Source organism: Mandrillus leucophaeus, unplaced genomic scaffold (assembly GCF_000951045.1).
Source record: "Mandrillus leucophaeus isolate KB7577 unplaced genomic scaffold, Mleu.le_1.0 Scaffold7, whole genome shotgun sequence".
Classification (NCBI taxonomy): Eukaryota; Metazoa; Chordata; class Mammalia; order Primates; family Cercopithecidae; genus Mandrillus; species Mandrillus leucophaeus.
Window position 1 is genome coordinate 2579130 of NW_012107585.1, and position 21407 is coordinate 2600536.

Sequence of the window (21407 nt, forward strand, 5' to 3'; positions counted from 1 at the left end):
AAGGGGAAGGGAGGAAACACTCCCACGAGTCCAAGTGGCCCAAGTGAGGTCTCAGAAATCCTGCAAACTCCACCAAAGGCAGATTCCACCTCCTTTCTTCTCCCTTTGAGCCATTAGAATTTGCCATTTCCTGGAGTTGGGGGTATGTGTGTCTGTGTGTGTGTGTTTCAAGATGGCTCTAGGTGGCTCCAAAGAAAAAAGGTATTTGAGCACTCCAGCCTCAGAAACCCGTAAGACAATCATTTCCAAAGCCTCTTCATCTATCTTGCCATAGTGGTCGCCACCACAGCTCTGAATTGTTAGCCCCATGTTACCGATGAGAAACAGACCTAAACAGAGGCAATGCCATGCTCAAAGCCACACAGCTAGGAAGGAGCAAAGCTGGGATCCAACCCCAGGTCTGTCTGTCCATGTAGCACTCTTGACATCACCTTATACTGGGCCATGTCCAACATGGTCCCAGGACTCAGGGAAAGGCGGTTAACAGGAGGTCCACGCAGCTGGCAGTGCACAGTAACAAATACCACCGAGGCTGCACACGCCACGCTTGGGTTCTAACAGCCTTTTCACCACATGTCCTGAGGTTAACAGATGAGTTAAATGGCTGGTCAACCCCCCACCCCCTTTTGGACAAGAATGTTCTAGATGAATCAGTGCTGGGGACATTGTTATGCCTAAGCTTTAGCTTAAATAGCCTTCAGAAAACTCAACATCTGGCAGGGACCCACTGGCTAAGTTCCATTTTTCATTAACAGAAGCTCCCAGTCAAGAGTGGGACAGCCAGCCAGATCTTTGTACAAACAGGACAGGTACTCATGACCCTGGGGCTGTTTTGCTAAAACTGCCTAAGACACAGGGTATGTCCAACTGTACTTCCAAAGGTTCTATTTTGTTTTCCATTTCAGCACTAAATTTTATTATTCGATTCTAAAATGGATGCACACTCATACACATCATAGAAGTAAGTGCATGAGATAAAGTCCCTCTCCTCAATGGCTGCCATGAAGTTCTTCCAGACTTTACTGTGCACATGTGAACACATATACGCACACTGGTACACAGACATACATGTATGTAAATATTTTACAATAAATAGAATATTATACTGATGACTTTGCAAATCACTTACTTTCTACTTGAGAAACATTACAGATATCTTTCCATGTCAGGAAATCTACATAGAGTACTACATTCCTTTGAAGGTTTGCAGAATATTTGGTTATATGGATATATGTGTGTATTCAACCATTCACTGCCCACTCTTGATGGGCATTTGGGTTAATTTCAGTTTTCACTGTTACAGTGAAGTCCTTACACACAGATCTCTGCACCCTAGTGCAAGTGTTTCTGTATATACATTCATAGAAGTGATATACTGGTCAAAGAAATGCACATTTAAAACTTTAACAGGGCTGGGCATGGTGGCTCACACCTGTAATCTCAGCACTTTGGGAGGCCAAGGCGGGTGGATCACCTGAGGTCAGGAGTTCGAGGCGAGCCTTACCAATATGGTGAAACCCCGCCTCTACTAAAAACACAAATATTAGCCAGGCGTGGTGGTGTGCACCTTTAGTTCCAGCTACTCAGGAGACTGAGACAGGAGAATTGCTCAAACCCGGGAGGTGGAGGTTGCAGTGAACCGAGATCGCACCACTGCACTCCAGCCTGGGTGACAGAGAGAGACTCCATCTCAAAACAACAACAACAAAACAAACTTTAACAGAAAATATCAAATTACCTTCCCCAAATGTTTACTTCAGTTCATACTCCTATGGCAAGATACATTGGGATTTCATCTTTTATTCTACAATTCTGTCTAGGCCCCCACATTAATTAACAGTGATAATGAGAAATGCAAATAAAGGTAGCCACTGTACTTTATTATTATCGTGTTTAACAATAATCCAAGGAGCCCAGATTTGTTGAGGTCTTCAATGAAACTGTCACTCTGCTAAGCTCTGTCCATGTATTATGACATTTCTTTCTAAAACAATTATCTAAGGTGGGTACTATTACAATCTCCATCTTACAGATGAGAACACTGAGGCCCAGAGAGGCGAGTTATTTGCCCAACATCACACAGACATGAAGTAGTAAAGCTGAGATTTGAACTTAAGTAGCTTGGCTGCAGAGCCCACACTCTAACTGCCATGCTGAAGTGCTTTTACCCAAAGGACCCCTTAGCTCAGCCCCCAAAGAGGGCCAGGACCTTGTCATGACCTGCCATGGAGTGGGGGGCGCGGGGAATGAGGTGGCATGCTAGAACAACACATTTTCAGGCACCCCTCCTTGAAGACTCTGGCTGAGGGAAGGAAGGAGCTAAGGGACACCCTGATTACTCCGGGTTAGGCAGGTCTCTCGTCTGGAGACGCCAGCAGATTCTTTAAGGGATGAGAAGAGTTGTGGTGCTTTTGTGCACAGTTCTCCCATAAAACGGGCCCTTCCCCTTCCCTTGGTCCATAAACAAGTGCCAAACAATTTGAGAGAAAATACTCCTGAAGTCAGTGTCTCCAGGGAGTGAAGTGGCTACAGGAAAGCATCAGGCCCACTTCCCCTAAGTGTGGGTGGTCATGGGAAGTCTAAGGGTCTTTTCTTTTCCCTTTCATCCCTTTCTGAAGAAGTAAAAATGAACAACCCTGGAGACGGCGGTGGGGGCCTTCTGTCTGTGGAAATGCCAGGCAATGAACCAGCGGCACTTACTAAGAGGATTCAGCTGGTGACTCACACGGCAGTCCCTGGTGGGTGCCAGGTGAGTGGCCCCCACACAAGGCGGATATGACGCTGTTAAATTCAGACTTGAACTTAACAAAAAACCCAAAGTTCCAAGAATTCAAAATATGTGCCATCTCTGTGGACGTAGCCCAAATGAAAACAGTGTGGGCAGGTGCTATGATTGGCTTGTCCTCAGATGGATGGCTGCATGCGGGTGCTGCCCAAGTGTGGGGCGGGGCCTCCATTTGCCTCCTGGCCATTCACTCATGCCTGGTTAAGCTTAGAGGTGTGAGCTGTGGCCAAGGACCTAGGATTTTTTTTCATAGTGTGAGGCTTGTTGACTCAGGAGGAAATCAGGGGCTAGACCAGAGTAACCAAGGGAACTTTCAGTGATGATGGAAATGCTCTATACCTGAGCCATTCAGTATGGCAGCCACCAGCCACATGTGGCTACTGAGCCCTTGCAATGTGGCTAGTATAACCAATAAGCTAATTTTTAAATTATATTTAATTCATTTAAACGTAAATAGCCACACACGGCTAGCGGATACCATATTGAACAACACAGATGTAGACTCTGGTTCCAACTGGCCATGCCAGTCCCACCAGCCTTCTTCTTGAGGCCAGCTGCAGTGCCACAAATACGACTGAGTTGGAAGCATTCTTAGGGCCCTAGCACAGGAACTGGGCTAGGCTGGACCCTGGAATAGATGGGGAGATTCTTAGGTCTGGTCTACCTGAAGGAAGAAAAATATCCCATTCTTAGGTCTAATGACAAAGAAGGTCAAGAAGCCACAGTGTCCCATGAGTGGCTTCTCCACTATCATCTCATAGCCCAGTGCATACTCCCTGGTCAACAGCCTAGGTGCCTTGTAATTCCTGAGCTAGAGGAACCTTCCAGATCATCTTGTCCAACTACATCTTTTCAGACGTGAGACACAGCAAGAATGTGATAGACCTGGATCTTGACTCCAGGAGACCAGACTGCTCATTGACAGCCCTGTCCTCACATCTGGGTTAAGACTCAGTATGCAGCCCTGCTCAGATGTGTGCCCCTAAGATCTCCAGCACAGGATCTAGCTGCCAATTTTAACCAATTTAGCTCATAAGATAACTGTCAGCTCCAGAGTCAATGGTTCCCTTCTGTGACTTAGACTTAGGTGAAGACCCTGGGTTGTAGCTTGCCAAAACACACAGTCTCTAAGAGTTCCTGCACCCCTTTGAGCCTCTGTTTCTTCATCTGTAAAAGGAGCTGATAATGCTTACCTGTGGCTGTTCCAAAGATTAAATAAGTGATATAGGGTAATTGCTTAGGATACAATAAGGGTCAGTCCTCATACTTCCTTACCCCTCTCTGGTCATCAATCCGTCACCTTCCAGCAGAGACTTGCTGTATCAGGACTGTGGCGTGAACCCACCCCCTCCCTAATCTCTGCCCCTCCAACGCTGCACACCCCATATCTCCCCAAGCATGGAGGTACCTGGCAGGTTGAAGTTCTTCTGCTGCCGTGTGCACTGCGGGGAAGGGTGTAGGGGAGAAGGCGGCGTGGCACTAGGAGGGAGAGGGGGTGCTGGCGAGGAGGGCGTGGAGGACGTCGTGGAGGAGGGGTTGCTGCTGGAGTCTGGCTGGTAAGGGACAGGGATGTGGTCCTGCAGAGAGAAAACAGGGTAGGAGTCAGGGACAGGCAGGGAAGCAGAGACACAGCAGAAAGAGTGGGCTGAGCAGGAGAGGCCCCCACCCCAGCCCCTGCACCAACTCTTGCCCTTTCCTCAGCCACCAGATCCTTCCAAAGTCCCTCCTGCTTCATCAGCCCTGCTGGGCTGCATCCAGCTGTGGAAGGAACAGCCTCTGCAGTCGAATTCCTGTCCACTGCTTGGACCCCAGAGTGAAAGGTGACCGTGTAATGAAAACGACACAGGTGACAGCCACTCACCCTGTGCCTCTTTGATTCTGATAAACCCCATGCAGAGGTGTCCAGAGTACCCCTCCCAAACCAACACCTCTCCTCCCAAGTGTTTATTAAAGAATCAACAGTCTGACAGCTCCAGAGAGAATGTGAGAGGGAGCCTTCAGCATCTTAGCTCGGGTCACAGCTGGAACCAGCACTGCCTCTCTTCATGCCAGACCAGCTCAAAAACAAGGAGAGAGAAAGAATCCACGTGTGCATTTTCGGAATGGCCTGCTGGGGTGGACTTAGGAGCACAGTAGTGGGTTGAACGGCGTCCCACAAAAGACGTCCACCCAGGACCTCTGAATCTGATCTTATTTAAACTAAGGGTCTTTGCAGACATAATTTAAGGTAAGGATCCCGAGATGAGATCATCCCGGATTCGGGTGAGTCCTAGATCCAATGACAAATATCCTAAATCCAATGACAAATGTCCGAATCATCCTGGATTCAGGTGAGTCCTAAATCCAATGAGACACATGGAGAGGGAAGTCACATGAAGATGGAGGGAGAGATTGGAGTGATGCAGACACAAGCCAAGGGTTGCTGGAGCCACCAGAGACTGGGAGAGAGGCATGGAACAGATTGTCCTTCAGAGCCTCCAGAAGGCAACCCTGCTGGCATCTTGACATTGAATTTCTGGCCTCTAGAACTGTGTGAGAATAAATTTCTGTTGTTTCAGCCACCCAGTTTATATTCTTTTGTTACAGCAGCACCAGAAAATTAGTATCAGCAGGATCTGGAGTCAGGAAAACCTGAACTCAAAGTCCACAGCCACCTCTTTTCTGTGCATCCTGGGCAAAATGCCTAATCTTTCCATTCCTCCGTTTTGTCCTCTGTAAAATGGGAATAATGATAACATCAAGTGCACAGGGCTGCATGAAGATTAAATGATGTGGAAGAATGGGAGGGAGGCAGGCAGGCAGGGAGGAACAGTAGCTGATATAGAGGCATGGGAGGGAGGGAGGCAGGCAGGGAGGAACGGTAGCTGTATGTATTTGCAGGCATGTTCTCCTGGAAAGTGATAGATTGCTGCTGCCTGAAGCTTGAAAAGCATTTCACCTCTTCGGGACTTTTTGCTTTCACCAGATGGCAAGAGATGAACAAAAGCAGCAAACCTCCACATGACATAAAAGGGATTCCTGCCTCTCAAAGCCAGCAGAGCTAAGTGTTCCCAGGGGAGCCTTCATCTGTTCACCCACAGGACCGTGGTCACTTGATCCCTCCATTACTCAGAGGTCCACTACTCATGTGGACCAGGTACCCAAAGATGCTTTAGTGTGGTCAACAGGTATGCTTATCTGCCAACTCCAAGAGTAGGTGTGGTGAACACCCAATAGCAAAGGAGGTCAAGGGCAGAAGGGGAAATGGACATTCTCTGTCTACTCAGGCTTACTGGGTGTCCAGCCAGGTTGCATATTTCACCCTCCCAAAGCGTACTCTACTGCCACTAGATCCACACTACTTCTGGGTCAGTGAGTCTCTCTTTATCCCATTTTTTTTGTTTGTTTGTTTTTTTTAGATGTGGTCTCATTCTGTGGCCTGGGCTGGAGGGTAATGGCATGATCACGGCTCACTGTAGCCTCAGCCTCCTGGGTTCAAGCGATCCTCTCATCTCAGCTTCCTGAGTAGCTGGGACCATAAACATGAACCACCACGCCCAGCTTTAAAACACTGTTTTTTTGTAGACACAGGGTCCCACTATGGTGCCTAGGCTGGTTTCAAACTCTTGGGCTCATGCGATCTGACCCTCCCACCTCGGCCTCCCAAAGTGCTGGGATTACAGGTGTGGGTCAATGCGCTCGAACTCCTTATCCTTAACATGGGCTAAGAACATCCACCTTGTAGGTCTGTTGTGAAGTTTAAACGAGTTATGTATGTACCTACCTCCTTTGTATTGAGTAGAGGTGCTTTATCATCAATAAATGGTAGCCATTATGTTAATGATAGTATGTTTCTATAATTAAACTTTTTATTTTGAGATCATTGTAGATTCACATGTAGTTGTAAGAAGAGAGAGATCTTATGTTTCCTTTGCTCAGTTTTCTCCACTGATAACATCTTATGAAACTATAGTACAATATCACAGCCCAGATACTGAACTGATACAGTCAAGATACAGAACAGATCCATCAAAACCAAGATCCCTCATGTTGCCCATTTATAGCCATACCCATTTCCTGCTCTCTCCTCACCATCCTCTCCCCATATTTAACCCCTGGCACCTCTAATCTATTCTCCACATCTGTCCAGTATAATAAACACTAGTTGTATGTGGGTTTTTTTTTTTTTTTTTTTTTTTTTTTTTGAGATAGAGTCTTGCTACATTACCCAGGCTGGTCTCAAACTCCCGGGCTCAAGCAATCCCACTGCCTCAACCTCAATCCCAAGTAGCTGGGATTAGAGTTGTACACCCTGGTGCCCAGCTCTATTCTCAGTTTCTATAATTTTATCACTTCACTGTTTTATAAATTGAATCATACAGTATGTAACCTTTTCAGACTGCATTTTTTCACTCAGAATAATTATAGATTCATCCAAGTTGTGTGTATTAATAGTTTCTTCCTTTCAATTGCTGAGTTTCTTCCTTTTGATTGCTGAGTAGTACTCTATGATATGGATATATCAGAGTTTGTGTAACCATTTACCCACTGAAGGACGTGTACGTTGTTTTCTATTTTTCACTATTGTGGATAAAACTGCTATAAACATTTCTTTACAGGATTTATGTGAACATATGTTTTTATTTCTCTGGAATAAATGCTCAGAAGTATAGTTTCTGGATAATATAGTAATAACATGTTTAGTTTTAAAAGGAAATGCAAAAACTGTTCTCTAGAGTGGCTGCACCATTTACACCAGCAATGTAGGAATGACTGATATTTCTCTGCATCTTAGCCACTGTTTGGTGTTATCACTATTTGTTATTTTAGCCTTTCTAATTGGAGTGTAGTGATACCTTATTGTGCTTTGATTTGCACTTCCTAATGGCTAATAATATTGAACTTCTTTTCATGTGCTTACTTGCCATCTGTATATCCACTTTGGTCTTGATGACTGTATCTATATAAGACGTCTTGAGATCAGGTAGACTGATTCCTCTCACTTCATTATTTTTCAAAAGAATAAAGCTATTGCAGATATTCTAGTTCCTTTGCCTTTTCACATAACTTTTAGAATAATCATGTCTTTACTCATAAAAAATAATCTTTCTCGGATCTTGATATAAATTGTGCTAAACCTATATATGAATTTTGAGGAGAACTGACTTCTTAACTATGTTGAATCTTCCAATCCATGAACATGGTATGGGTATCAGTTTCCTAGAGCTGTTGTAACAAAGTACTATAAACTGAGTGGGTTAAAACAACAGAAATTTATTCTCTCACAGTTTTGGAGGCCAAAAGTCCCAAGTCAAAGTATTGGCAAGGCCGTGTCTCAGGATCCCTCTGAGACTTTAGGTAGAATCCTTGTTTGCCTCTTCCTACCTTCTGGTGGTGGCCAGCAATCCTTGTCATTACTTGGATTGTGGCTGCATCACTCTAATCTCTGCCTTTGTTGTCACATGGTGCTCTCCCTGTGTGTCTCTGTTTCTCTTCTCCTCTTCTTATAAGGCCGAAAGTCATATTGGATTAAGGAACCATCCTTCCAGTACACCCTCATCTAAACTTGATTATATCTGCAAAGTTCCTATTTCCAAAGATCACATTCACAGGTCCTGGAGGTTACAACTTTAGCATATCCTTGTGGGGAATACAGTCAGACCCACAGTGGTATCTGTCTCCGTTTCTTTTGATCTGTGTTTCCTTTCACCAGCATTTTGTAGTTTTCAGTGTACAAGCCCTATACATGTTTTATCAGATATACACCAAAGGGTTTCCATTTTGTTCAGCAATTGTAGATGGCATGTTTCTAATTTAGTTTCCATATGTTAATTGCTAGTGTATAGTAAATATAACTGATTTGGGCTGGGCACGGTGGCTCACGCCTGTAATCCCAGCACTTTGGGAGGCTGAGATGGGCAGATCACAAGGTCAGGAGTTCAAGACCAGCCTGGCCAATATAGTCAAACCCCATCTCTATGAAAAATACAAAAATTAGCCAGGTGCGGTGGCACACACCTGTAGTCCCAGCTAGTTTGGAGGCTGAGACAGAAGAATCGCTTGAACCTGGGAGGCAGAGGTTGCAGTGAGCTGAGATCATACCACTGCACTCCAACCTGGGTGACAGAGCGAGACTCCATCTCAAAAAAAAAAAAAAAAAAGAAATATAACTAATTTGTATTGATCGTGTATTCTGTGACCTTGCTGAATTTACTAATTAGTTCTAAGAACTTTTTAAAAAATATATTCTTTGGGACTTTTGTATTTTCTTTGGGATTCTCTACATAGATGATGATGTCATTTGCAAATAAGGACATTTTTATTTCCCCCTTTCCTATCTACACGTCTTGTTTCCTTTTCTTGCCTTAATGCATTGGTTAGAACTTCTAGCACTGTGTTGAATAAGAATGGTGAGAGTGGATGTCCTAGCTTGTTCCCAGTTGTAGAGGAAAACATTCAGTTTTTCATCACTAAGTATGTTAGCTGTAGTATTATTTTAGGTGCTTTTATCAAGTTGAGGAATTTCCTCATTTTTACTTTTCTGGTTTCTTTTACCATGAATGGTTGTTGAATTTTGTCAAACAATTTTTTGTATCAATTGATATAACCATGTTATTTTTTATTCTTAGCTTGTTAATATGGCGAATTATGTTAATTGATTTTTCAGATACTGAACCAGTCTGTTATCCCTGGAATAAACTCCACTTGTATATATTGCTGACCTCTATTTTCTAAATATTTTGTTAAGAATTTTCACATCTATATTAATGAAGAATATTAGTCTGTAGTTTTCCTTTTCTGTACTTTGGCGTTCGAATCAGGGTAATATTGGCATATATCATGAATTGGAAAGTATACTCTTCTATTTTTTGGAAGAGATTGTGTACAGTTGGTGTTAATTCTTCTTTAGACATTTGGTAGTATTCTCCGGTGACACCATCTGGAGATTTCTTTTTTTGGAGTAAGATAGTTTTAAAATTACAAATTCAGTTTCCTTAATGTTTACAGGGCTATGCAAATTATACATTTCATATTGGGTGAGTTGTGGAAGTTTGTGATTTTCAAGAAATTGGCTTATTTCATTTAAGCTAAAAAATGTATATGTGTAGCATTGTTTGTATATTCTCTTTTTGTCCATTTGATGACTGCAGAGTCTGTAGAGATGTCCCCTCTCATTCCTGATAATTGTAATCAGAGTTTTCTCTTTGTTGGTCATGCTACAGGCTCATCAATTTCATTTTTAATTTGTTTTATTTTTCCTGCCTTCCTGTGAGTTAAACATTTTTTAGAATTTCATCTTGACATAGCTAGAGTATTTTTGAGTGTATCTCTTCCTATAGCTTTTTAAATGGCTGCTGTAGGTATTATATTATATACGCATAACTTATTGCAGTCTACTGGTGTTGACATTTTACTAGTTTGAGTGAAATGTTTCTTTATGTCCTTATCCTCCCCCTTTAATAATTGTCTTAAATATTTCCTGTACATATATATAGAACCACATCAGAAAGTGTTATAATTTTTGCTTCAACTCTCAAGCATAATTTAGAAAATTTAAGAAGAGAAGGTATATGTACTATCGTATCTACTAGTATTTGTACACTTTTTATTGTTTCCTGATTTTCCAAGGTTCTTTATTACTTCTTTTCTGTTTAGAAAATACTTTTCAGTTATTCTTTCAGGGTAGATATACTTATCACAAATAGTTTTCCTTCGTCTGACAATGTCTTGATTTCTCTTTCATTTTTGAAGAACATTTTCACTATGCATGGAATTCTGAATTGAAAACTTTTCTTTCAGCACGTGAAAAAATGCTGTGCCACTTTCTTCTGGCCTCCATGGGTTCTGATGAGAAATTTGTTGTCATTTGAATGGTTTCTCCCATAGGTAAAGTATTGTTCCTCTGTTGTTGCTTTCAAGATGCTTTTGTCTGTCTTCAGTTTTCAGAAGTTTGACATGACATATCTTAGCATGGATTTCTTTGAGTTGATCTTCTTTGGTGTTTTCTGAGATTCTTTAATCTGTAAGTTTATGTCTTTTGCCCAGTTTGGGAAGTTTTCAACCATCATGTCTTTAAGAACATTTTCAGCTCTGTCCTCTTTCTCCTCTTCTCTCTTTCCAGGACACCAATGACACCAATGTTAGATTTTTTATTATAATCCCCAGGGGTCCTTGCTACTCTGCTCAGGCCATTTTCTCTCTGTTATCCAGACTGTGTAATGTCTATCACTCTATCTTAAAGTTCACAAATTCTTTCCTCTGCCCCATCCATCTTGTTATTCAGTCCATCTACTGAATTTTTTATCTGGTTATTATATTTTCTAATTGTATGTTCTAAATTTTCTAAATGCTTCTTCTTTTTATCTTCCGATTCTTTGCTGACACTTTCTGTTTCTTTTCAGGGACTTCTTATGTTTTCATTAGTCTCAAGAATGTTCATAATTGCTTATTGAAGTATTTTTATAATGAATGCTTTAAAAGTGTCATCAGATAATTCTAAAATCCCAGTCATCTCAGCATTGGCTTCTATTGATTGTCTTTCTTTTTCTATTCAGCTTGAGATCTTTCTGCTTCTTGCTACGACAAGTAATTTTCAATTGAAGCGTGAACACGTGAGTATTATGTTGTGAGACTCTGAATCTTATTTAAACTTCTTGTTTTTGCTGGATTCCTGTGACATTGCTCTAGCAGAGAAAGGGGAGGTACTGCCTTGCTATTGCCAGGGATGGGTAGAAGTCTAAGTTCTCCATTCAGCTTCTGTTAGCCCCTGAAGAGGGGAGGAGTTTCTCATTATTGCTGGGCAGAGGTAGAAATCCAGCTCCCCCATAGACCTTCGCTGATACCACTCTTGCTGGGAGGGGTAAGAATGTTAAAAAGCAGGGAACAGACTTGTTAATGATGGTGGTGGCAAAAGCTCTGACTCTTCACTAGGTCTCCTCGAATCCTCCCTCAGCAGGTGTGGGAAGGAGTGCTGCATGATTGCTGGGTGAGGGGGGTGTTCACTCCCACCAGCAGGGATGACAGTCCCTATTCAGCCTTCTCTAACACCAGCCTGGCAGAAGGATTGGGATGCCAGGGTTCAGCTTGACAAGGATGGGAGTCTAGATTCCCTACTTGATCTTTGCTGTTATGGGTGGGTAGAGCAACAGATTTTTCTGTGGTGTTTGGCTGTGGCGTTTGGTTGGTTACTGGGTAAAAGTTTTCTTGCTAAGCTGTCCCTTTCCTGGGCCTTCGACTAGATCAGGCAGGCTTTTGTTGCGGCTTTTATTGTTTTTAACCCATTGACACATCCAGGGTGCCAGCTTCTTCAGTTCTAAGTCTGGGATACATGGAGCTAAAAGAAGTCTCAGACGGCCAGGCACGGTGGCTCATGCCTGTAATCCCAGCACTTTGGGAGGCCAAGGCAGGTGGATCACAAGGTCAGGAGTTCAAGACCAGCCTGGCCAACATAGTGAAACCCTGTCTCTACTAAAAAAACAAAAAAAGTTAGCCAGGTGTAGTGGCAGGTGCCTGTAGTCCCAGCTACTTGGGAGGCTGAGGCAGGACAATCGCTCGAACCTGGGAGGCAGAGGTTGCGGTACACCAAGATCGCGCCACTGCACTCCAGCCTAGGTGACAAAGTGAGACTACATCTTAAAAAAAAAAAAAAAAAAAAAAAGAGGTCTCAGGGAACTTGCCACTGTGTCATTGCTTGGGTCCCTAGCTGGTCTGCCTCCTTCTTGCCCTCTTTCAGAGTGGTCTTATGTTTATTTTATATACAATGTCCTTTGTTTATAGCTGTACAGTTGACCCTTGAACAACACAGGTTTGCATTGCACTGGTCCACTTATATGTGAATTTTCTTCCACCTCTGCCACCTCTGAGGCAGCAAGACCAACCCCTCCTCTTCCTCCTTTTCCTCAGCCTACTCAGCATGAAGACGACAAGGATGAAGACCTTTATGGTGATCTGTTTCCACTTAATGAATAGTAAACATATATTTTCTTCCTTATAATTTTCTTAGTAACATTTTCTTTTCTTTAGCTTACTTTATTGTAAGAATATAACATATAAGACATAGAACATACAAAATACATGTTAATAAACTCTGTGTTATTGGTAAGGCTTCTGATCAACAGTGGGCTATTAGTAGTTACGTTTTTGGGGCATCAACAGTTATATGTGGATTTTCAACTGTGGGGGTGGGGTTGGCATCCCTCACCCCCATATTGTTCAAGGGTCCACTGTACTTAGTGGGAGGAATACGGAAAAGTAAAATTACTCCATCTTCCTGGAAGCAGAGTAACTAATATTGTTAGTTCATTTAATCCTGGCAGCAAACCTGCAAGTTAGGTGTTATCTCTGGAGGGAGAAACTAGACTCACTCCAGAGAGTCTCCAAGAAAGGGAGACTCAACTGTGATTGTGTAGATAGAGAAATGAATATTGGTCCCATGGACAATTAACATTCCCAAGCTATAGAATTTTCCTTGGAATAACAGATCTCTCCAGTTTGATCTCTAATCCTGCGTGGGAGAAATAAATGTGAGTCCCAGCAGAAGGCAGGGAATATCTGACCACTTGGACATAGTCTTACTATTTTAGGCAAGACTGTGCTCTAGTTCATTCCAACCACCTGCCAGGCAAGACCACCTTGAAAGTAACTCTGATCCAACATTAGTAGAAAGGCATCAGGAAGCCTTCTCACTCTATCTTGTCTAACGGTAATTGCATTTCCATAACAATGGACATACTGGTGTAAGGAATAATATGTCAGTGACATGTGGAGCAAACATTTATCATTTATGACTATGATATAGAGAGAAGTTCCCACTCAGCCCAGGGGGCAGGTGAGGTTTCTCAAGAAAGTTGGGGGCCAATTATATTACACGAGGAAAAGAAAGGCATCTACCCACCCTCCCAAGCCTTGCTCTTTGAACTTGCTGGCAAATTTCAAGAAGTTTCCATAGATGCTCTGCAAAAAGATGGTCATTGTCTAACTTTAAAAAAAAAAAAAAAACATATAGGTTTGTGCTTCTGCATGGACATTTGTCAGCTTATCTGTCTCATCCTCTAGACTAGGCACCCCTTGAGAACAGGGAATATGTTATATGCATCAGCACTTAGCAGTGTGCCAGTCACACAGTCACATGGTAGCTACTACTCAATAAATGTATGCTGGATGAAGGAAAAAAGAAAGGGAGAAATGAAAAGAGGAAGGGTTGTATGGATGAAAAGGAGAGACGGATAGAGGAGGATCTATTTCCTCCCACTAGACTGTTACTTATTCATCTTGGAATCTGTAAAACTAAGCAAGAAACAAAAACAGGAGGTAACTAATCAATGTTACATGAATGAATGAATGAATTAAGCAATTGAAAGGAAGAAAGGATAGAGGGAAAGAGGGAGAGAGGGAGAGAAAATTGTCTTTATGGTGGAAGGATGTATCTCTACCTCTTTGAGGACAGACTCATTAATACATATAGTACTTACTTCTCCTGGCAGAATTGTTACAACAGGAGGGAAAATATCTTCTGCAGGTCAAACTGAGATCTGTGTCCGAATAGGACCAGCAGCTGGCGGTTGTGTTCCATCAGAAGGAAACTTATTAAACTCTACCAGATCATGCAGGGAAAGGCTAATGGCATAATTCCTCTTTCTGAACACAGATGAGAGCTGGAAACATCCATCAGAGACCGTCCAGTCCAACCACTTCATTCTGTAGGAGGGGATGCTGAGACTCTAAGGTGGGAGGAATGGCCTCCTGGAGTCACACAGAGCATTAGTGGCCCAGGTCCCAAGTCCTGGCCCAGAAGCAGAAACACAAGGTTGTGCCAAGTAATAAGAAATTCACATCTGACTCTGGAACTCAAATAGAAGCACGTTCATCACCCAGGTTTCCACTTCACTCAGCTAAGCACTGATTTGGACATGGTGGTGATGGTCACTGTTCTCCCATGGAAACTTTCTAAGGAAACTGTCCTCACCCTCCAACCCAACAGCCTTTGTTCAATGGACTGTCCTAAACAGACACACCTGTCTTGTGACCTCCATAGCCCACTCCCAACACAGGACCATAGGCCAGAGCATAATGGCAGCTGACCAGTGACCTATAATATGGGATAGAATGATGAGATATGCCATTAGGAAGAAGAGCATTAGGAGCAAAGGCTGAGATAAGATGAGGTTCAAAGAGAACAGGGGAGCCACAACAGGCCAGAAAACAAAGAAGCCAAAGGTCATAAGGAGTAGGAACTATATGGAGGCAGAAGCAATGATAAAGGAAAGAAAGACAAAAGTAGAAGATGAAGAAACCAGCCAACAGTAACAACACATCAGAGGAGACCCACAAAGAGTAGCTGAGTCAGGGATACGATGGAAGACCAAAATAATGGCCCATGGGCTTGCTCTGGGTCCAAGGAGCTGGATTGAGCTCAAGACTGTCCTCCATGTCTAGTTTCATAAGGTCCAGATCCTAAATGAGGATTTCCCTTTCTCTGAATTGCCCCATGTCCACCCTTTACAAAAGACAACTCATTTTGCAGAGCCAGCCTAGGCAGGTCTCTGTACCTTGCAACCAACCAACAAAAGTAAGCCAGCATGCAGGCACTTCAAACAGCTTGAATACAGCAGGCAGAGATTCAGCCTCTGCCACTACTGCAGATGGTAGTTTTGATGCCTTGATGTGGAAGTACAAGGGTTGTAGACTGGTCCCATAAGGAATTGGCAGATGCTACTGCTGCTGCTTCTCCTCCTTCCCCCTTTCTCCATTCTCCTCATCCACCCCACTCTGTCTTCCTCTTCTTCCTCCTTCTTTCTCCTTCTCTTCCTCTTCCTGCTTCCTTTCCTCCTCCTTCCTCCTTCCTGTTCCTCCTGCCTCTTCCTTCTCCTCTTTCGCTGTCTTCGTCATCATCAAGCTATTTCCATGCCCTGAGTACTCAGCATTGGACTAAAATCCTTTATACATATCATACATCGAATCCTGTCTGCAACCCCAATAATACCTCCTATTATGTCTATTTTACATAAAGGAAAACTAAGGCAGACAGATCTTGAGATAACTGGCCCACAATCACACAGCAAGTTAAAGAGCTGAGTTGCAAGCCCAGACTTCCTGACTCCAAAATCTATACTCTAACCACTGTGCTAGGTGAAAAAGCAGGGCCTTTGTGAACTGGATTGACTGAACTAGACAAGAGACAAGACAAAGAGCAGTGAAAAAAAATCTTCAGACCAAACTGGCTCAGAAACTTATTGCACTAACCACGTCATTGCCTGACAAGAAGAATCTGTGTGAAGCCAGCAAGAAGGGAAAGAGGGGAAAAAATAACCCAGCCCTATGATAGATCCTGTCCACCTTCATGTCAAAGCTGCTTTCTTAATACAGGTTAATTTATTTCCCTTATCAAATTCTCCTGCTGGCAGACAAGCAGAACAATGTCACAGTCACTGATCTATCTGACCTATGTTTCAGTCTCATCTGACACCAAGAGGCTCATGGTGCCTGTAAAGCCAGAGAGAAAGGTCTCAAGGTGGTTCTCAGCTCCTCACCCCTCAAAATGTCACAAAGAATGGGTTCTAAGGGATGCACAGTTACTATAGTTCCCAGAAGCCTCGCTATTTGAACTTACTCAGCCCTCCCAGCAGTGGGGATCCCCTCTCCTAAAGACCTGTATCTTTTGCGAATAACAAAGGAAAAGTGGACCCAGCCTGACGTTTTGATCAAAGGCCCCTAAATTTAAGCTGATAATAATAGCTAGAATATCGTGGATATTAACTGTGGACCGGTAAGTACACTGAGTGCATTTAAATGTTGATTATTGAATTCCATCCTCATAACAACTGTCTGAGGTTGGTGTTCTTATTGCCTGCCATGGGCAGTTTAAAATATGACTACAAATCTGTGGACTCTTCCCACTAAGAGTTGAGGTCTGTGTTTTTTCCCTTTGAATCTGAGCAGGCTTGTGACTGCTTCCATCAGTAAAGAGCAGCAGAAGTGACACTGTCAAAGTTCCACCTGTTTGCTAATTCATTTACTCTTTGAGCCATGAGCTGCCATGTAAGAAGCCCAACTACCCTGAGGCAGCCATATTGTGAGGACACCCAAGCATTACAGCAAGTCCATATACAGGTGCTCTAGTTGACAACTCTGCTGAACCCACGCTTCGACTCAACCCAGCCCAGGCACCAGACATGGAGTGAAAGAGCCTCTGAATCAGGGGTCAGAAAACCTTTTCTGTAAAGATTCTGACAGTAAATAATTTAGGCTTTGCAGGCCATGCAGTTTCTGTCATGACTACCCAACTCTGACATTATAGCACAAAAGCAGCCACAGAAATATGGGTATGACTGTGTTTCAATAAAATTTTATTTACGAAAGTAGGTGGTGGGCTGGATTTGGCCTGTGGGCCATAGTTTGTCAATCCCTGTTTTAGATGACTCCAGCCCTTATCTGTGTGAGTCTTCCCAGTTGATTCCCATCATGGAGCAGAGACAAACCACTCCCTCTGCTCTCTGTCCTAATTCCTGACCTACAGATTCTGTGAGTATAATAAAAGGATGATTGTCATATGCCACTAAGTTTGGGTGGTTTGTTGTGCTGCAGTAGATAACTGGAACACCCCCATTTTACATACAGGAAAACTGAGGCTCAGAGAGATTAAGTTACTTGTTCAGTCCCACAGCTAATAAGCAGAGGAAGCCCTGGCTGGCTGCCAGGTTTGCCTGATTCCAGAAGCCAGCTTCACTCAACTGCTGAAATGATGCCACAAGGAGCCAGATGGTAAACGGCTTCGAGATAAAAATGGCGGGGGAGATAGCTCAAGAGAAAGGGGACACATGAGCTTTGTGGGGAGACATGGAAGGAGAGGTCAGAGATAGAGGAGGGACCAAATGATGCATGGCCTTTCAGGCTGCAGTAGAGTCTGATTTGTTTTCTAGATGCAATCGAAAGCTATTGGATGGTTTTTAAGCAGGGCATGGCATCATTCAAATTGCATTCATTAAGTATCACTCTGGCTGATGTGTGGGAAATGGATTGGGAAGGGGGCAATCCTCTCTCTGTGCGTTGCCAATGAATAGTGATTCGGCTATCACGATGTTCCTCTAGGACCTGAACACAGGTCAGTGCCCTCCTGATCCTTGGGTTAATGCGCTTTTTCCACTGATATAGTTTGGATATGTGTCTCCTCCAAATCTCATGTTGAAATTTGAACCCAATGTTGGAGGTAGGGCCTAGTGGGAGGTGCTTGGGTCACAGGGGTGGATCCCTCATGAAGAGTTTGGTCTCTTTTTTATTTTTGCAGTAATGAGTGAGTTCTCACCCTATTAATTCCTACTAGAGCTGGCTGTTTAAAAGAGCCTGGCACCTCTCTCCCCTTGCCTTCCCTCCCCTCCCTCCCCTCTTCTCCTCTCACCTCCCCTCTTCTCTCACCCTCTCTCCCTCTCCCTCTCCCTCCTTCTCTCTCTCACACACGCGTTTCCTTCCTTCCTTTCGCCTTGTGATGCCCGCTCCCCTTCACTGTCCAACATGAATAGAAGCAGCCTGTGGCTTCCCCAGAAGCAGATGCTGGTGTCAGGCTTCTTGTACAGACTGCAGAACTGTGAGCCAAATAAACATTTTTCTTTATAAATTACCCAGCCTCAGATATTCCTTTATAGCAATGCAAATGGACTAAGACATCTACCTTCGACATAATGCATGAAAGCTTTGAGATGCGTGGGAAATCACCTGCTGGTGGGTGCAACCTTTGCTTCCTACTGTGAAGCTGGGCATACCCCTGGGATAGATTTGGTACAGTCCCATCAGCAGATCAAATAAAGGATATGGAAATCATGCCAGAAATTTCTGGGCCACAACTGAAAGAAAGATGCACAGAGGGGCCCAGTGCTGACCTCTGTCTGAGGGTAGAAGCCAACCAAATTGCCTGTTGCTCAGAGCTCAGGGCCCCAAAGAAACCCACCCATCCAGCCTCTACCAGAAGCTCAGAAATAGACCCCTATTCCTTGGAGGTCTGATCCGACAGATGTGTCAGAAAGCCCAGAACCATCTGCAAAGCTGGTCCTAGAAGATGGTGTTATAGTGTGGCAGGGTCGCCACCCAAATCTCATCTTGAATTGTAGCTCCCACAATTCCCACATGTCATGCGAGGGACCCAGTGGGAGGTAATTGAATCACGGGGACTGGTCTTTCCTGTGCAATTCTCATGATAGGGAATAAGCCTTACAAGATCTGATGGCTTTATAGAGGGGAGTTTCCCTGCATAAGCCGTCTCTTGTCTGCCATCATATAAGATGTGCCTTTCACCTTCCGCTATGATTGTGAAGCCTCCCTAGTCACACAGAACTGTGAGACCATTAAACCTCTTTTTCTTCATCAATTACCCAGTCTCAGGTATGTCTTTATCAGCAGCATGACACAGACTAATACAGATGGCAAAACCTGTCACAGAGCAAAGCAAGTGAGGTCTGGACCACTAACGAAACTCCTTTTAAGTCTCTCCTCCCATCCATTGTGCCTTCCTGGACACCCTCATCCATTCTCATTCCGACATGGCCTCTCTCTAAATTAGATTTCTGGCACACAAACCTCTCCACTGATTGCTGGATGTCCCTCAAGCTTTACTCAACACAAACATCACAGAATTAGGGAAGCTGAGATGGGTTGGGAGGGAGCGCCATACTTCCAGATCAACCCTTCATCCCTCCTACCCCTCACCCAGCAGTGCCAGCCCCACATGCCCAGACCCAGCAGAAGCCCAGCCTTACCTTGTTGATTTTGTTGGTTTTGGGGAGCGTCTGACTGATGTGCAGGTCTGAATACCGAGGTGGCTTCCGTAGAGGGTTGTTGATGTCACATGGAACGGACTCTGTCCGGACTAACCTTGCTGGATCCGTAGGGGTAAAAACATTGATTTGGGAATTTAAGTATCACTTTGTCTTTGGTTATGCCAGGAGAGCATACCTCAGATCCCACCTCTTAGGCCCAGCCTCTAGACTGGAGGACAATTCACTAAAAGTGATCATCGTTCTGTGGTGGGATCCGGGTATTCTCTGTGGTTTGCAACATATTTCTATTGTCCATATATGACTTTTGACAATTAAGATGATAATAATAAAACTAAAGCTATCAGGGTTTTAAAAATACCACAATTGTTTCATATTGGCAGACTCAAAATTCATTTTAAATACACGAGATTCCTGATTTCTCAGGGCCGGTGATGAGTGGAAAAGCTCATCACGGTGCCCTGCCCCTAACTTTCTAACCTCTGTGTTAGGATCATCTTTCATTACTTTTGGGATTTCTCAGGCCTAAGCAGCCTGCCACACATTGAAACACTTTGTCCTAAACAACCCTGGATCCCTGAAAGAAAGACAGCTGTTCCAGGAAGCTAGGCACATAGTAGATGCTAAAGAAATGCTTCCTGATTCAAATCACGTCGCCCAAGCCCCTCTCCCTTCTGTTATTTCTATTACTCACAGGAGAACACAGTAAGGGACAAAAATGAGAAGATCAAAATCAAATCTGATGCCTGGTATTGTTACTTGTTAGCTGTTTTTTGTTTTTTGTTTTTATTGCAGTGGTGAGGGGAGGGTGTTGGTTGAGAAGTTTAAGCTCCGGATTGACCCAGGGATTTCATTTCTCTTCTTAGCCTGAGCTGCCATCACCATGGAAACTGACTATATTTTCAACTTCCAACCAACAGAGAGAAAAAGCAAGAAGCTGGTGGATTTCTGCAAAGTTCAGTTTGCTCTGCATGTACAGACACCTGCCACCTTTGAACAAAAGGAGGCATGGCCTTGAGGGTGGGTGGGAGGGAGCCCTTCTTCAAATGTCAGCCTCTGAGAGCCATCACCTTCCAACAGGCTGGTTCTGTCCATATGGGAATCAGCTGCTAGCAGAACTTTTTACAGAGGAGAATTTGGTGGGAGGCAATTTTTCCAATGAGGCTGACCCAAGGCAGGGTCTCAAGAGAGGTGAGAATTCAAGCTTTAAAATAGCCTCATTGAGTGTATACAGTTATTCAAGGAACAGATGGCTCTCAATTAAGGATGTGGGGTGGGAAGGGTAAGAGAAGGGAGCTGAAGACTTTGCCTTCACTTGCAATTTTCTGTGTTTTTGGAGATAAACAATGCAAAGATCATTGAAAGTTGGCTTTGGGACACATCACAGTGCTTTCAGCAGCAATTTGCCTCCTTCTTTAAGTTTCCCTTGGGTTCATTCTGAATTAGGGCAGATTCCCAGGAATATGTACTGATCAAGGCCAGGGGACATGGGAGTGGGAAAGCGGGAGGACAGGGAAGGAGGACTCAGTGTCCGATTAGCAAGTTGCTGTACTCTAAAGTTGCTCCCTGGTGATTTGAAGGCTCTATCCATCCTATAGATGAGGGGTTTGCAGGGAGGTGACCAGCATGAGTTTAGAAGATTTTAATAAACTGCTTACATTTAAAAATAAGCATATGGGCCAGGCGCAGTGGCTCACACCTGTAATCCCAGCACTTTGGGAGGCCGAGGCGGGTGGATCACTGGAGCTCAGGAGACTGAGATCATTCTGGCCAACATGGTGAAACCCCGCCTCTACTAAAAATACAAAAATTAGCTGGGCGAGGTGGCGTGTGCCTGTAATCCCAGCTACTCAGGAGGCTGAGGCAGGAGAATCGCTTGA

The 21407-nt window shown here is 43.8% G+C and overlaps 1 protein-coding gene across 1 annotated transcript in view; it reads right to left on the bottom strand.

Annotated features, from left to right (window-relative positions):
- KSR2 (kinase suppressor of ras 2) overlaps nt 1–21407 on the bottom strand; it is a 523630-nt gene that overhangs the window by 65103 nt on the left and 437120 nt on the right. Inside the window, exons 9-10 of the mRNA XM_011964399.1 lie at nt 19510–19636; nt 4194–4362 (exon numbers count right to left, since the gene is read on the bottom strand). Of these exons, the coding sequence (XP_011819789.1) occupies nt 4194–4362; nt 19510–19636 (296 nt within the window). The remainder of the gene's footprint in view (nt 1–4193; nt 4363–19509; nt 19637–21407) is intronic.